Source organism: Lagenorhynchus albirostris, chromosome 6 (assembly GCF_949774975.1).
Source record: "Lagenorhynchus albirostris chromosome 6, mLagAlb1.1, whole genome shotgun sequence".
Taxonomy (NCBI): domain Eukaryota; kingdom Metazoa; phylum Chordata; class Mammalia; order Artiodactyla; family Delphinidae; genus Lagenorhynchus; species Lagenorhynchus albirostris.
In genome coordinates this window covers 44,386,074-44,404,325 of record NC_083100.1, presented here as the reverse complement: position 1 = coordinate 44,404,325, position 18,252 = coordinate 44,386,074, and the positions used below count along the sequence as shown (strand labels likewise).

The 18,252-nt window shown below is 37.7% G+C and overlaps 1 protein-coding gene across 7 annotated transcripts in view; it reads left to right on the top strand.

Moving 5' to 3' along the window:
* PMS1 (PMS1 homolog 1, mismatch repair system component) overlaps nt 1–18,252 on the top strand; it is a 97,892-nt gene that overhangs the window by 32,738 nt on the left and 46,902 nt on the right. For 6 of the 7 annotated variants that reach the window (XR_009541120.1, XM_060152458.1, XM_060152456.1 and 3 more), the window contains one exon: nt 3,445–3,608. Coding sequence is in view for 5 of the 7 variants with exons in the window: in XM_060152458.1 (XP_060008441.1) it covers nt 3,445–3,608 (164 nt within the window). In the remaining 2 variants the exon portion in view is untranslated. Of the gene's footprint in view, nt 1–3,444; nt 3,609–3,824; nt 3,889–18,252 lie in introns of all 7 variants that reach the window. The other variant, XR_009541121.1, reaches the window with a different exon arrangement.

The following is an 18,252-nucleotide window of genomic DNA, read 5'->3' as shown; positions in this document are numbered from 1 at the left end:
TGGGGGGGTGGTTGTTGCCTTTAGAATTCTCCCTTTATCTTTAATCTTTCTATTTTAATTATGATATGTCTTGATGTGGGTCTGTTTAGGTTCATTTTGTTTGGGACCCTCTATGCTTCCTGTATTTGGATATCTCTTTCCTTCTTCAGGTTTGGGAAGGTTTCAGCCATAATTTCATCAAGTATATTTTCGACCCCTTTTCTCTCTGTCTTCTCCTTGGACCCCTACAAAGCAAATGTTAGTATGCTTGATGTTGTCCCAGAGGTCCCTTAAACTCTTCTCATTTTTTAAAATTTGTTTTTCTTTTCATTGTCCTGATTGGGTGATTTCCATTATTCATATTCCAGATCACTTATGTGTTCTTCCTGTATCACCAAGTCTACTGTTAATTCTTTCCACTATGTTTTTTGTTTCAGTTATTGTATTCAGTTCTGACTGGTTCTTTTTTTTTCTTTTTAGTTCCTTGTTAAAGTTCTCACTTTGTTCATCTGTTCTTTTCCCTAGTTCAGTTAGCATTCTTATTACTAATGCTTTGAACTCTATCTAGTAAATTATTTACCTGTGCCATTAGTTGTTTTTTTCATGGGTTTTCTCTTGTTCTTTCATTTGAAACAAATTCCTCTGTCTTCTTATTTTGCTTAACTTTTTCTGTCTCTATGGAATTTGGTGAAACAATTACTTATCTTGGTCTTGTAGTGGCATCCTTGTCTGGGAGCATCCCTATACTGTCTGTGTGTGCCAGGTGCCTTTGGTGGGAGAGCTGGATTTTATATGAGCATGAGTTACATCTTCCCCTATGGAGTAGTGGCAGCTTTCACCTTGGTTGGGGAGTAGGGCTAGAGATAGATGGGCTAGAACCAGAGTCACGTGTGAGCTGGGGCTTCTCCTCTGCTCAGTGGCCAATACCACCCTATTGGGGATGGGATCAGGTCCCATGTTGCTGGAATAGAAGGTCTGAGGGTCAGGTCTGAGCTGGCTCTCTTCTCTCTAAGTGTGTGCTCTCCCCTCCCAGCATTGGCACACTTGCCCTTAAGGGGAGCTGGAGCAAGAGAGGCTGGTGTGGGTGCTTCTCATGGGTCGGGGTGCAGGCTGTGGTGGTCCTGGCATCAGTTAGAATTCCATACTACTCTTGATCTACTCTCTCCAGGAGCACCAACAGTGGCTGACTTCAACCCTGCTCAGATGCTGCATCGAGCCTGAGCCGGCTTCACCCTCTACAATTGTGCATTCTTTTCAGCCAGGACAGCCCTTGCCCTAATGTGGAGCTATGCTGCAGAGCAAGAGGGACCAGGGCCAATGCTCAGTGTGGACTAGGCATGCACCGTGGCTGTCCCGGCACCAGAGTTCTGGACTATTCCCAATCCACTTCCTTTGCAAGTGCCAGCAATGATTGCCCCTACCCCATTTGGATGCTGCCCCAGGTCCAAGCCAGCCCCATCCCCTACAACTGTGCACTCCCTTTGGCTGTGGCAGCCCTTGTCGTAGTGTGGAGCTGTGCCACAGAATGAGCCCAGGCCAGAGTGGATGCTCAGCTTGTCTGAGGTATGTGCTGGGGTCGTAGTGGGAAACAGGCCAGAGACCTGGGCAGTTTTAATCTGCTTCCTCTACCTTATTTCAGGAGTAAGCAAGCATGTGCGTGCTCTTCATGCGTGGAGTCTAGGTTTCTTATAGCCCCACTGTCAATCCTGCTGGTTTTCAAACCACCTGAAGCGACTCATCTTCCTGGTGTTGGACCCCATGGATGGGGTGCCCAGTAAGTGGTTCAAACCGCTCACTCCTCAGGGAGGATCTCTGAGCCTGTGTACTCCCTCCGCATCTGTGCCCCCTCCAAGAAGAGGAGGGGGATTACACAGACTTGCTTCTCTTCCCCTCCTGCTTAATTTCATGTGCATCTTTCTTACACATTTGGTTGTATAAGAGTCTTAATGCCAGTCTCCAGTTTGTTTTCAGTAAGAATTGCTCTACAAGTAGTTGTATTTATGATATGTTAGAGAGGGGAAGAAGTGAGATCTGTATCCTCTTTCTCTGCTATCTTGATCCCACCCCTCAACTTTTTAGTTAAATAAGTTCAAAGTTAAAAAAATCCTTTTGTTAGATTATCCTGTGTTTTGCGTATTTGTTGTTGTTTAGGAGATGAGGTAAATTAAACCAGGCAATTAGATATTATTTCAGGTAAGAATTTTTTTTTGTTTGAAGTATAGTTGATTTACAATGTTGTCTTAGTGTCTGGTGTACAACAAAGTGATTCAGTTTTACATATATATATTATTTTTCATATTTTTTCCATTATAGGTTATTATAAGATATTGAATATAGTTCCCTGTGCTATACAGTAGGACCTTGTTGTTTACGTGTTTTATATATAGTAGTTTGTATCTGCTAATTCCAAACTCCTAGTTTATCCCTCCCTCCTGCCCTTTCTCCTTTGGTAACCATAAATTTGTTTTCTATGTCTATGAGTCTGTTTCTGTTTTGTAGATAAGTTCATTTATATCATATGTTAAATTCCACATATAAGTGATATCATACGGTATTTGACTTTCTCTGTCTGACTTTTTTCACTTAGTGTGATAATCTCTAGGTCTGTCCGTGTTGCTGCAAATGGCATTATTTCTATTTTATGGCTGAGTAATAGTCTGCTGTATACATATACCACATCTTTATCCATTCATGTGTCAGTGGACATTTAGAGTGCTTCCATGTCTTGGCTATTGTCAGTAGTGCTGCTGTGAACATTGGGGTGCATGTTTCTTTCTGAATTAGAATCTTCTCCAGCTATATGTCCAGGAGTGGGATTGCCGGATCATATGGTAACTTTTTTTTAAGGAACCTCCATACTGTTTTCCATAGTGGCTGTACCAATTTACATTCCCACCAACAGTGTAAGAGGGTTCTTTTTTCTCCATACCCTCTCCAGTATTTATTATTTGTAGACTTTTTAATGATGGCCATTCTGACCAGTATGAGGTGATAACCTCATTGTAGCTTTGATTTACGTTTCTCTGATAATTAGCGATGTTGAGCATCAGATAAGAATTTTTAATTTAATAATTAAGGTTATCACATATGCTGTTAGCCTTATACCACCTATGTATTTCAAAGTGCAGAATAAGCATCATCACCAGGTAGTTTGAATATCAGCAGATTTCTTAAAGATACTGTACATTCTAGTAAGCCCATGTTTCTCTGCAGTGGTAGAAATAAGATTATTCTTGTTTAGATCACATAGAAGAGATCATACTTAGCAGGTCAGACCTGTTACAAATAGGAGAGCCTAGCAAGGGATCAGAATAGCTTGCAAGGTTGAGCCTTCTTTGTGTTCCCAGAGTTTGAAGAGGACTGGCCTTCAGTGATAAAAGGGATTAATTACTGATTGTATATGGATTTGAAGATCTGTGAAGTTCCTTCCGCATCTAAATATGCTTTCCTCTTATCTGCCAACAGGTACAACTGTAACTGCTTTACGATTGTTTAAGAATCTACCTGTAAGAAAGCAATTTTACTCAACTGCTAAAAAATGTAAAGAGGAAATAAAAAAGGTCCAAGATCTCCTCATAAACTATGGTATACTTAAACCTGATGTAAGGATTGTTTTTGTACATAACAAGGTAAGCATTATTGTAGTTTCTACAGGACATTTTTGGTATATGATATAATAAAGGGACAACATATTTTATCTAAATCAGTTAGATATGTAAAGAGTCTTCTTTCAAAATTTGTCCACATTTGTTTAGCTTTTTCTTTATTGTTTAAAGAGCATCTTTACTTTGTTACCTTGTACCTATGTGAAATCTGATTGAACCTTTTATTTCTTAATTTCTAAGATAGGTGATTCTACCAAAAGACTTTTCCATCCAAGAAATGTTTGCTTCCTAAATATGACGATGAGTAAGACTTGTTCTTTTCCTTTAAAGAATTCACAATTTAGTAACATTTTCCACCTTCTATTCTAAACTGTTTCTTCTTTGGAAGAGTTTTTTGTTAAGTTTTTAAAGGAAACTCTACCTCATTTCTTTCCATTTTTCAAAGCAGGACTGATAAGGAATTCCTCCTGTTGCTTGATGAATCTTAGGGGAAAGAAAGGTTTACATATCTTCTGATTGTTATGTTTTTCATAAAATTCCACACATGCACTTCAAAATATTTAATGTAAGGTGAATAGAACCACACAGCAGAAGTTTGGAAACCTGATGGGGAGTAGAGAGTTAACATTTATTAAGAGTGTACACAATGCCAGGGCCTATGCTAGGTGTGTAAAACTCCTATATCCACAGCAACAGCCAGGTGAGGTAGACATTATATCAATTTGCAGTTGTCCTCTGAACTCAGAGGTTTGATACTCTGTTCAGTGTTGCATAGCTGGTAAATTGTTGAGACGGGTTTCAAAACTTTACCTGCCTACAGAGTATAGGTTCTTCACACTCTACTATTGTCTTCCCATTTTAATACTACATTACATTTGTGTAGTTCTTTTCCAGGTTTCAGAGCACTTACCATAACCTTGTGGGTTAGACAGCCTTATCTCTATTTGTATGGGGAACTTGAAGCTCAGAATGATCTAAGGAATTGTTTTCTATTTTACAGTAAGTAATACTACTGAGGTCAGAACCCTTTTTCATCCAGTTTTCTATCCACTCCATGTCTTTTTACTTGTTATTAAGAAGATTCCATATTAAACCAAGTTATGGTGGAATATTTATGATCAAAATCTTTGGTCATCTTAAAAAAATAAAGAAAAACATTAAGAATAGTCAGCCACCTGTTCCTGCTGGCATAGAGCTCAACCAAATGATACCTTGAGATCCCTTCCAGCTCTATCATGCTAGGATTCCTCAGGATGTTGATAGATAGAGACTCATCCTGTTAATATAAATAACCCTATGACCTCTTGATCCAAAGGACATTTAGTCATTAAAAGTTGAATTACCCAAGTTAAGAAAATATTAAGGGCAGAAGAAACAGTGATCACGAAGGGAAAACAAATGGAAAAAGGTAAAACATGAAGACAAGAGCTACATTTTTATAAAAGAAAAGTGACTACAACCAAAGAGAAAAGTTTTAAGAGAAAACATAAGAATATTATTGCCCTGTGTAATGGAGATGCATATTTAAAGTCAAATATATATCTTCTAAGCTTTGAATAAGTTTATATTATTATCCCAACCTGTGTAAGATCATCAGTGTAGGCATTTTCTTTTGAAACTGGAAAGTAGTATTTTTTAATACACTGTATTTTATAATTTTTGGAAGACACCGTATCTGAACTTATACTGAGCAAACGCAGGTCTCTCGGTGGTCTTCAGTAATTTCAGATGCAGTTCAAATCCTGGAGAGTGTTATACCATGCAAGTAATGTAAGATTATCAAAAGTTTTATAGTAAAATTAAGTATTAGCTATTATTACACAAGGAAATCATGGACTCAATTATATTTTCAAGCTTTTTTCTTTTAGTATAAATTATTTTTTCACTCTTCTATTTATTAATAGTGCTGTTGTGCCTCAAATGTTATATTGTTAAATGTCCTAAAATAGCATTGATACATTATCATAAATCTCTTTGAACATTGAGTCCTGCTCTGCTCTTACAAACATGCTTATGTTTGTCATTCTTTATGTGCTTTTCTGAAGAATTTTTTTTGCCTTAGCTTAAAATTTAAAGATGGCAATATTGTTGTCTCTTCTTTTTTTGAAATTTTTTTCTACATTAGAAACAAACAATCATATTGCACATAATATGAGAAGTACTATTGCTATTTTGACATCTTGGATTAGATAGTGTTCCTTCTTTTTATGAAGGTTTAACCTGCCAGGACATTCTTTGAATACTGATAATGTTGATGTTCTTGCCAGTATGGTTATGTTAGAAAGAGGTATTTTTCTTCTTTCATCACCATGTTCCTTGAAAGCATATTGAATAATGAGACAGCCAAAGAGAAATAATTTACAAGTAGATTCAGTGACTTTATTTAAAGTAGATTTTGTTTGGAGAAATGCTAGAGCCATTTCTTAGATGAGCACTACAGTCTTCAACTTTTGTTTTGCAACTGAATCCCTGTGAGGTCCTGCTACATATATTTTCATTTATAAAGTAGCTATTTCCCAGAATTAGAAGTTTTTCTCAATGTGGTGATATCTGAAACCCACTTAGTAGTATTAGCTCTTTCATAAGTTTATGAGTAATTTTATAGACCACTAGTTTAGAACATAATGGTAAATATGTGATTTCAGATAAGGGATAATTTCATACTTGTGGATTTTCGTGATTTTCCTTTGCTTAAAATATCATTTGTATTTTTAAAAATTGTTTTGAATTTAATCCTGTCTTGATAATTAGAGTCCTACTGTTATTGCAAAAGCTGAATTGGAGGGCTTCCCTGGTGGTGCAGTGGTTGAGAGTCCACCTGCTGATTCAGGGGACACGGGTTTGTGCCCTGGTCCGGGAAGATCCCACATGCCGCGGAGCAGCTGGGCCCGTGAGCCATGGCCGCTGAGCCTGCGCGTCCAGAGCCTGTGCTCCGCAACGGGAGAGGCCACAACAGTGAGAGGTCCGCGTACCGCAAAAAAAAAAAAAAAAGCTGAATTGGATATTATTGACATAAGAAGGTCTGATCTGTCTCTTACAAAAGAGAGAGAGAAGTAATTTAAGGAATGGCTTTCTACCTATCCCACTTACATGTGACATGAATGTTAAGGCTTATTGGGATGAATTTATTTATTTTTGAAGTCTGGAAGAATGATGACCAAGAATGAGAAGGAAGGGACACATTTATTAGATTATAAACTAAAGATAAATAAGTGGTAGTTTATAATCTGTATGCCCTACATTCATGTTATTCCCTTTGTTCATTTTATTCTACTTTGCATCTTTTAGCCTTTTACTCATGTTTTTTTTTTTTTTTTTTTTTTTTTGCGGTACGCGGGCCTCTCACTGTTGTGGCCTCTCCCGTTGCGGAGCACAGGATCCAGATGCGCAGGCTCAGCGGCTATGGCTCACGGGCCCAGCCGCTCTGCGGCATGTGGGATCTTCCCGGACCGGGGCACGAACCCATGTCCCCTGCATCGGCAGGTGGACTCTCAACCACTGCGCCACCAGGGAAGCCCTTACTCATGTATTTTTGAATGTCCCAGTTTTGTTTCACCTGTGCTGTGAGGAATCAAGGAAAAGTCCTTTGCCCATAACTGGACCCCCTCCCCCCGCCCATCCCAGCCAGTGTTGTGGAGGCAGTATAATCAAAGAGAAATTCCAGTCCAGGACTATGGTTCAAATGCCCCTTCCTTCTGAAGAATATATTCTTCCAGTTCTAACCTTGAAAGTTTGGGTGGTTTGTTTTTATTTCTTTTTTAATTAGTGAAGGTGGATGTTCCTTCTGATATATTTTAAGGTTAGCTTGGGGCTCATTATCAATCATGATTGGTTGTTTGTTTATTTGTTTTTATTTGCAAATTAATGATAAATTTTTTTAATGGTTCTCATTTTTCTTCTTATATTAACTTCTTTTACTTTTCACCTAACTTCTGTGAAATATTATATAGAAAAGATGAGAGCCATATATAAGTCAAATTCTAGTTTAGTTGATTTCTAATTTTGATGTTTGCTCACACTGTTAAAAAAGTATTCCTATTATGTCACTTTTGCTTTGTTGGAAATGATTTGCATTCTCTCTCCCCGTCCCAACAGCCTCTTGTGGAAGGGGGGGGCCGCATCTTGCTTATATCTGTATTCCTCTTAATGCTCACTTAGCATTACAAAATTTTGAGTATACAACCATAAAAAAGAATGAAATAATGCCTTAGAGATTATCATACTAAGTGAAGTAAGTCAGAAAGAGTAAGGCAAATACTGCATAATATAACTTACATGTAGAATCTAAAATATGACACAAATGAACTGATCTACGAAACAGAAACAAACTCACAGATACAGGGAACAAACTTGTAGTTGCCTAGGGAGAGGGGGTGGGGGAGGGAGAGATTGGAAGTCTGGGATTAGCAGATGCAAATTATTATGTATAGAATGGATAAGCAGCAAGGTCTTACTGTATAGCACAGGGAACTATGTTCAGTATCCTGTAGTAAACCATAATGGAAAAGAATATGTGTGTGTGTGTATATATATATATATATATATATATATATATATATATATATATAACTGAATCACTTTGTTGTACAGCAGAAATTAACAAAGCATTGTAAATCAACTATACTTCAATAAAATAAATTAAACCCCCAAAATATTGAGTATAGTTCCCTGTGGTATACAGTAGGTCCCTGTTGGTTATCTCTTTTATATATAGTAGGGTATATATGTTAATCCCAAACTCCTAATTTATTCCTCTTCCCCCCTCTTTCTCCTTTGGTAACCAAAAGTTTGTTTTCTATGTCTGTGGGATCTATTTCTGTTCTCTATTTCTGTTCTGTACAAATGACCTGTATAAAGTCATTTGTATCTTTTTTTTTTTTTGGATTCCATATATAAGTGATATTGCATGATATTTATCTTTCTCTTTCTGGCTTACTTCACTTAATGATACAATAATCTCTAGGTCCATCCATGTTGCTGCAAATGCCATTATTTTATTCTTTTTTATGGCCGAGTAATATTCCATTGTATATATATACCACAAATGGGACATAATTAAAAGCTTTTGCACAGCAAAGGAAACCATAAACAAAACAAAAAGACAACCTACAGAATGGGAGAAAATATCTAAAAATGATGTGACCAACAAGGGATTAATCTCCAAAATATATAGAGAGCTCATACAGCTCAATATAAAAAAAAACCAAAGCACCCAATTAAAAAATGGGCAGAAGATCTAAATAGATATTTCTCCAAAGAAAACATACAGATGGCCAAAAAAGCACATGAAAAAATGCTCAACATTGCCAATTATTAGGGAAATGCAAATCAAAATTACTAGTACCACTTTAAATTCATGATCACTAATCTTTGTACTGCCTGGTAGTCATACTGTGTTTCTCTTGCCCATTTTCTCTCCTGGTCTCCTATATCAGTGCTTTAAACAAACTTTAATGTGCATACAAATCACCTGGGGATCTTGTTAAAAGTGCAGATCCTGATTTAGAAGGCCAGGGAGGGCCTGAGATTCTACATTTCCAACAAGTCTCCAGGTGGTGCAGTTGCTGCTGGCCCATGATCCACACATTGAGTGGAAGTCCCAAAGGGCTATTTCATGTGTTCTCTTCTCAGACAGTCAAGTCCTTCTTTCCTATCTTCACAAGAGTAGCACAGGGAACTAGAACATAACCTGATCTTACGTCCTATTTCACTGAGAAAATTGAGGCAATCAAGAGAGAACTTTTACAAACTACCCACCTGTCTGCAATTGTGCCCATACATTCAGCCTTCCCTTCTGTTGCTATAGATGTATGTGTCATGTTTCTAGGCAAGGCCAATTCCTTCACTTGGGCAAAACTTCTTGAAATACTTGTCTGTATTCATTGTCTCCAATTACTTTCCCCCCATTCTCTCTTGAACCCACTCTAGTCAGACTTTCTCTTTCTGCCAGTCCACAACTCTTGGTGGTGACCAAGGTCACCATTGACTTTCAGATTTCTAAATCCAGTGGTCACTTCTCAGATCTTATCTTACTTAACATTTGCTACAGTTGATCTCCGCATCCTTGAAACACTTTTTCACCTGTCTTCTAGGTCAACACACATACTTGGTTTTTTTCCTATCTTTCTACCATTTGTTATCAGTCTTCTAGTTCCACCTCATATCCTAACTTGTAAACATTTAGTGTCCTGTGGCTCAATTCTGGAATTTATCCTCATATATATGTGTGTGTGTGTGTGTGTGTGTGTGTGTGTGTGTGTAATTTATTCTCATATATATTCTTTTCTTGATGTGCTTATTCAGTCTTATGCCTTTAGATATCATTTATACACTGATGACTCCTCAATTTTTATCTCCATTCTATAGCTCTCTTCTGAACTCCAAACTCATAGATCTAACTACCACCCCAAATCTCTCTTTTTTGTTGTTGTTGTTTATTTGTTTTTGCAGTACGCGGGCGTCTCACTGCTATGGCCTCTCCCGTTGCGGAGCACAGGCTCCGGACGCGCAGGCTCATCAACCATGGCCCACAGGCCCAGCCGCTCCGCGGCATGTGGGATCCTCCCAGACAGGGGCACGAACCCGTGTCCCCTGCATCGGCAGGCGGACTCTCAACCACTGCGCCACCAGGGAAGCCCCCCAAATCTCTCTTTGGATGTTTAGTAATAAGCTCCTCACATTTAACATGACCAAAAGTAAGCTCCCTACCTTGTCTCTCAGAATTGTTCTTTCCACATCCTTCTGCATCAGCATGTGAGAATTCTGTTTCTCCTTTTGGCAAACCAGAAGCCTTAGGGATATCCTTGACTACTGATTCTCTCACACTTTAATCTGATAAAAGAGTAAATTCTGTTGGTCTACCTTCAAAATATATCTAAAATCTAACTTCTTTTCATCATGTCTGACTACCACTGTCGTCCAAGCCACCATCATCTCTCACCTGGATTTTTGTAATAGTACTCTAATTGGATCTCCCTACTTCCTACCTTTCTCTCTTTAGTCTATTCCCAGCCCAACAGCTAGAGTGACCTGTAAAAACGTAATTCAGGTCATGCAACTCCTCTTCAGTGAGTTTCCATCTCAAAGTCTTTATAAATGGCCTGTGAGTTCTACATAAAGGTTAGTAAACCTTTTTTTGTAAAGAGCCATAGTGTAAATATTTTGGGTTTTCTAACTCATACAGGCTCTCTTAAAACTGTTCAGCTCTGCTGTTGTAGCATGAAAGCAGCCGTAGGTATTAAAACTTTACTTTAAAAAGCAGGCAGTGGGTTGGATTCAGTCCTTGGGCTATAGTTTGCTGACCCCTGTTATAGATGATCTGATCCACTATTATGTCTGATCTCATTTTTATCTTCTCTTGGCTTCAGCTACCTGCCCTCCTTGTTTTTTCCTTGAACGTACTAGTCATACTTCCAACTCAGAACGTTTGTATTTGTAGTTCTTTGCTTAGAACATTCTTCTGTATATCTGGCTCAATCCTCATCTTTTAGTTCTTAAAACTTCTCAATGAAGCTTTCTTTAGCCACCCTAAAATTATAACCATTTCTCCCGCCCCACACATGTTTTCCTGCTGCTGCTTCTTAAAACTTCTCAAAATCGAATACACTGTATGTTGTACTTATGGGTTTTTTTTTTTTTTTTTTTTTTTTCCGGTAGTCGGGCCTCTCACTATTGTGGCCTCTCCCGTTGCGGAGCACAGGCTCCAGACGCACAGGCTCAGCGGCCATGGCTCACGGGCCCAGCTGCTCCGCGGCATGTGGGATCTTCCCGGACCGGGGCACGAACCCGTGTCCCCTGCATCGGCAGGTGGACTCTCAACCACTGTGCCACCAGGAAAGCCCTGTTGTACTTATTTTAATTTATTGTCTCTCTCTCCTCCTCTGGAATATAATTTCCATGAGTGGAAGCATTTTTGACTATTTTTTCACCGATGTGTCCCTAGTCGATGGTAGTACTTCACGTAGGTACTCAAAAAATATGTGTTAAAATAATGAGTGTGATCAAGGATTGAGAGCATGGAGGACAGGAGTACTCTTATCACATTGGTGGCACTAGCCCATATGGGATTGTGAACATAGGTATTAAAGCACCAAAGATACAGTGGTAAATGATGTCACTAGAATCAGAAATAGCAACTGGAAAAGAGAGGTGGGAAAACAGCAAGTATCAGCTTTTATACTCAAGACATTTCCCTTTTTTTCTGGAGGGCTCCTAGGAAGTCACAGAAGAGGGACGGCTGACTTTAGCCACTTGGCAGGTGGGTGTTACTTCACTTGGCAGTGAAGTAGGAACAACCTGTAAAAGTGATTTCACCTAGAACTCCACAAGTGGGTGGGTCATAGGCTAATTCTATTACAGTGTAATTTGCTAATATAGATAAATGGACCAAGATCATTCTAGGTAGAGGAATAGTATGAATATAAAAGATGTAGGTAGGAAAGTACAGAGCGCATTTAGAGGCAGTGAATAAGTCAATTTAGGTGAGTAAGTATTTTATATAAAGGAATACAGGAAGATAAATCCTGAAAGACAATTTGAGGCTAGATTATAAAGGGTCTTTAATGCTAGGCTGATTTTTTCTTTTTAAATAGAAAATTGGGAGTAGGGAAGTGACTTGATCAGGGTGTTACCTCAGACAGTTAGTTTGGTAGTAGTGTGCTGGGAGAAATTATAGGAGGCTATAAATGGTGACATTAGTTACGAAGCTGTAACAAACGTTCAGGCACTATGGGTCTGAATAGGATAAGCAGATTGGGCATAGAAAACAGTGTGATTGCTATTATAAGGAAGAATCAATGAGACTGATTGACTGCACATAGAAAATGAAGAACAGAAAAGATGTGAGGATACCTGATTTAGTTAACTAAATGCCTAGGCAAATGATAATACTGTATACATGCCTTTTTTATTCTTGGATGGGTGCATCTGTCTTTCTCCTCTTATATGTAGTACCTTCATGAATTACTCTGGCATAATTTTGATTTCACTCCAGAAAGAACCTAATAGAATCAAACCAAACTTTTAAAGTGAAGTTATTGTTACCTCATCAGTAGAAAGTTTTTGTTAACTAATCAATTAAGAAAGAAAAGCTAATCAACTCCAGGCTGTATATTATTTGTTAGCCTTAAAACTTGTTGCTTGTTTTTTTAATAAAAGGACAAAATTAGAAATAAAAAAAAAAGAACCATAAGGTAATTGTTGGCATATTTGCCTGAATAGGGTGTATGGGAAGAGAATTGCCATCAGTTAAGGACCAGAGAGCCAGCTGATTGTAGGAGTGTTGGCAACTCAAAATCTGTAGGTTTGGTCGTCTTTTTTCTTTTCTAAATATTATTGTGTTAAGAACACTTCACATGAGATCTGCACACTTAACAAATAGTTTAAGTGTACTATATAGTATTGTTGACTAGCGGTATGGTGTACAGCAGATCTCTAGAACTTACTAACCCTAGCTGAAACTTTATGCCTATTTATTAGTAACTTCCTATTTCCCTGTCCCCCCAGTCCCTGTTAACCACCATTTTGACTCTTTGATTCTATGAATTTGTCTATTTTAGATGCTTCATATAAGTGGAATTATGCAGTATTTGTCTTTCTATGACTAGTTTATTTCACTTGGCATAATGGTCCTTATGATCATCCATGTTGTCACATGTTGTAGAATTTCCTTCTTTTTTAAGCCTGAATAATATTTCATTGTATGTATATAGTACATTTTCTTTATCCATTCATCCGTCAGTGGACATTTAGGTTGTTTCCACATCTTGGCCATTGTAGATAGCGCTGCATGGGAGTGCTAGTATCTCTTTGAGAGTTTGCTTTCAATTATTTTGGAAAATACTCAGATGTAGGATTGCTGGATCATTTGATAGTTCTATTTTTAATATTTTGGGGTATCTCCATGCTGTTTTCTGCAGCAGCTACACCATTTTGTATCCCCACAAATAGTATACAACGGTTCCAGTTTCTCCACATAGTTACCAACACTTGTCTTTTCAGTAGCCATCCTGACAGGTGTGAGGTGATATCTCATTGTGCTTTTTGATTTTCATTTTATACTGAGCATTTTTTTATATACCTGTTGACCATTTGTATTTCTTCTTTGGAGAAATGTCTATTCAGGTCTTTAGCCCATTTTTTGTTGGGTTATTAGTTTTTCGGTTTTTGAGTTGTAGGAGTGTCTTATATGTTCTGGAAATTAATTGTCAGATTATGGTTTGTAAATATTTTCTCCCATTTCATAGGTTGCCTTTTCACTTCATTGATTGCTTCCTTTGCTGTGCAGAAGCTTTTTATTTTGATGTAGTCCCACTTGCCTATTTTTGTTTTTGTTGCTTGTCCTTTTGGTGTATTATCCAAGAAATCATTGCCAAGACGAGTGTCATAAAGCTTTTCTTGTATATTGTCTTCTAGTTTTACAGTTTCAGGTGTTATATTTAAGTCTTTAATCTATTTTGAATTGATTTTTGTGTGTGGTGTAAGATAAGGGTCCAACTTCATTCTTTTGCATGTTGATATCCAGTTTTCCCAACACTATTTATTGAAGAGACTATCCTTTCCTCATTGTGTAGTTTTGGCACCCTTATCGAACATCAGTTGACCATATATGCATGGATCTTTTTCTAGGCTCTCTATTCTTTCCTGTTGGTATTTATGTCTGTCTGTATGCCAGTGCCATATTGTTTTGATTATTGTAGTAATCAAATACTACAATATATTGTAATATATTTCAACCTCAGGAACGGTCATGCCTCTAACTTTGTTCTTTATCAGGATTTATTTGGCTCTTCATGCTCTATTATAGTTCCATATGAGTTTTAGAATTGTGTTTTTCTATTTCCGTAAAGAATGCCATTGGGTTTTTTGTTTTTTTTTAATAGGGATTGCACTGAATCTGTAGATCACTTGAGTAGTATAGAAATTTTAACAATGTTAAGTCTTCCAACCCATGAACACAGGATGCCTTTCCACTTGTGTCATCTTTAATTTTTTTCATCAGTGTCATCATACAAGTCTTTCACCTCCTTAGATTTATTTCTAAGTATTTTATTCTTTTTGGTGCTATTGTAAATAAGATTGTTTTTCTAATTTCCTTTTCAGGTAGTTCATTGTTAGTATATAGACATACAACTGATCTTTGTATTAATTTTGTATCCTGCAACTTCATTGAATTTATTAGTTCTAACGGGTTTTTTATGGAGTCTTTAGGGTTTTCTAGAAATAGGATCTTATCTGCAAACAGGGACAATTTCACTTCTTCCTTTCTCATTTAGATCCCTTTTATTTCTTTTTCTTGCATAATTGCTTGGCTAGGACTTTCAGAACTATAATGAATAGAAGTGGCAAGTATGGGCATTCTTACCTTGTTACTGATCTTAGAGGAAAAGCTTTCAGTTTTTCACTGTTGAATATGATGGGCTTTTTCTAGATGGCTTTTATTATGTTGAGTTACCTTCCTTCTATTCCTAGTTTGCTGAAAGTTTTGTTTTTTTTTTTTTTTTGCGGTACGCGGACCTCTCACTGTTGTGGCCTCTCCCGTTGCGGAGCACAGGCTCCGGATGCGCAGGCTCAGTGGACATGGCTCATGGGCCCAGCTGCTCCGCGGCATGTGGGATCTTCCCGGACCAGGGCACGAACCCGTGTCCCCTGCATCGGCAGGCAGACTCTCAACCACTGCGCCACCAGGGAAGCCCCTGCTGAAAGTTTTTAATTGTGAAAGGTTGTTCAGTTTTGTCATATATTTTTTCTGCATCTGTTGAGACGATTATGTGATTTTTATCCTTTATTTTGTTAATGTGGTGTATCACATTAATTTAAATGGATATGTTGAACCATCCTTACATCCTAGAGATAAATCCCATTTGACCATAGTGTATGATCTTTTTAATATGCTGTTGGTTTGATTTCTAGTCTTTTGTTGAGAATATTTGCATCTGTATTCATCAGGGATATTGGCCTGTAGTTTGATTTTCTCATAGTATTCTTCTCTGGCTTTGGTATCAGGAAAATGCTGGCTTCATAAAATGAGTTGGAAGTGTTTCTTCTTTCTCAGTTTTTAGGAAGAGTTTGAGAAGGATTGGTGTTAATTCTCCTTTAAATGTTTGGTAGAACTCACCAGTGAAGCCATCTGGTCTTAGGATTTTTTTTGTTGGAAGGATTTTGATTCCTGATTCAAACTTCATACTAGATATAAGTTTCTTCAGACTTTTCTTTCATAACTTAATCTTCGTAGGTTGTATGTTTTTAGGAATTGAACCCTTCTTGTAGGTTATCCAGTTTATTGACATGTAATTGTTCATGTTGTCTGTCATGATTATTTTTATTTCTGTGGCATTAGTTGTAATATCTCTTCACTTCTAATATTATTTATTTGGATCTATTTTTGTTAGTCTAGCTAATAACGGTTTGTTTTGTCCCATTTCAAAAAACCAACTCTTATTTTTGTTGATTTCTTTTTCTGGTTTTTTTCTCTATTTTGTTTATTTTTTACTCTAATCTTTATTTTTTTCCTTCTGCTAACTTTGGGCTTAGTTTGTTGCCCTTTTTCTAGGTCTTTGAGGTATATAGTTAGGTTGTTTGACATCTTTCTTTTTTAATGTAGGTGATTTTTCTGTGAACTTCCCTCTTAGTATTGCTTTTGCTGCACCCATAAGTTTTGGTATGTTGTATTTTCATTTTCCTTTATCTCAAGGCATTTTATAATTTCCTTTTTTATTTCTTCTTTGACCTAGTGGTTGGTCAAGAGTATGTTGTTTAATTTCCACATATTGTGAATTTTCCAGTTTTCCTTTTGCTATTGATTTTTAGCTTCATTGCATTGTGGTCAGAAAAAATACTTGGTATGTTTCAATCTTTTTAAATTTGTTAATACTTGTATCGTGACCTAACATATGATTTATCCTGGAGAAAGAGCCAAGTGAGCTTGGGAAGAATGTGTATTCTGCTCCTGTTGGGTGGAATGTTCTATATATGTCTATTAGGTCTATTTGGCCTATACTGTTGTTCAAGTCCTTTGTTTCCTTATTGATTTTATGTCTAGATTTTCTATCCATTATTGGTCTTGATCTGAAAAAAAGAACAACTAGAGAACCATGTAGAGGATGGAGTTGCATTATAGAAGAGGTGGTTGGGGTAGCTTCCTTTAAAATGTGTTAGGGAGGGCTTCCCTGGTGGCGCAGTGGTTGAGAGTCCGCCTGCTAATGCAGGGGATGTGGGTTTGTGCCTCGGTCCGGGAAGATCCCACATGCCGTGGAGTGGCTGGGCCTGTGAGCCATGGCCGCTGAGCCTGCGCGTCTGGAGCCTGTGCTCCGCAACGGGAGAGGCTGCAACAGTGAGAGGCCTGCGTACCACAAAAAAAATGTGTTAGGGAGAAGTAAGAGTCAATTTGGAGAAGAAAAGTCTCTTGAAAAACAAAATGTAATAGAAAGGTGATATATTCAGTTCGAATAAAGAAGAAAAGCTGAAATCAAATATTGTATAAAGCAGTAGCAGCTTGATTTGCAAATAACCTTTTCTGTAAAGTTAAATATGGGAGGATGTAGTGATTGCCTCAGAGATCCACGATTAAAGAGCTGATCAGAAAGACTGATCTGAAAGATTTCTATAAACAGTATTAAGAATATAAGTAATCTGGAAGCAGTCATTAAACTGGTTGAATTCAAAAGGAATTTTCAGAGGAGATGGCTTTAGAACTGGTTCTTGAGAAAGACTTAGTGGGCAAAAGCATTCAAAGCACGTGCCAGATCAAGGAGTCATGAGAGGTCAGAGAAAGCCAGTATAGGCAAATAGATGAGGCTGGAAAGGTTGCTTGGGTCTAGATTCTAAGGGATCTTATGGACTTTACATGGGAATATGGACTTCTTGCCAAGTGGTTAACGGGAACATAATAAGGACATTTAGTAGGAGACTCACAGGATATGATAATTCTCATGGCAGTTGGAGAATGAACCAAATTATGTGTAGTAGTTGTGTAACAGAAGAAGCTGGTTCAGTAGTCCAAGCAGTTGCACAGAGCATGTAGAAAAGGATATAGGCAAGAAAAGCATTTTTTTAAATATATCTTTATTGGAATATAATTACTTTACAGTGTTGTGTTAGTTTCTACTATACAGAAAAGTGAATCAGCTATATGTATACATATATCCCCTCCCTCTTGAGCTTCCCTCCGACCCTCCCTATTCCACCCCTCTAGGTCGTCACACAGCATCGAGCTGATCTCCCTGTGCTATGCGGCTGCTTCCCACTAGCCATCCATTTTACATTTGGCAGTGTATATATGTCAATGCCACTCTCACTTCATCCTAGCTTCCCCTTCACCCCTGTGTTCTCAAGTCCGTTCTCTACGTCTGCATCTTTATTCCTGCCCTGCCACTAGGTTCATCAGTACTGTTTTTTTAGATTCCTTATATGTGCATTAGCATACAGTATTTGTCTTTCTCGTTCTGACTTACTTTACTCTGTATGACAGACTCTAGATCCATCCACCTTATTACAAATAACTCAATTTCGTTCCTTTTTATGGCTGAGTAATATTCCATTATATATATGTACCACATCTTTATCCATTCATCTGTCGTTGGACATTTAGGTTGCTTGCATGTCCTGTTTATTGTAAATAGTGCTGCAGTGAACATTGTGGTACATGTATCTTTTGGAATTATGGTAAAGA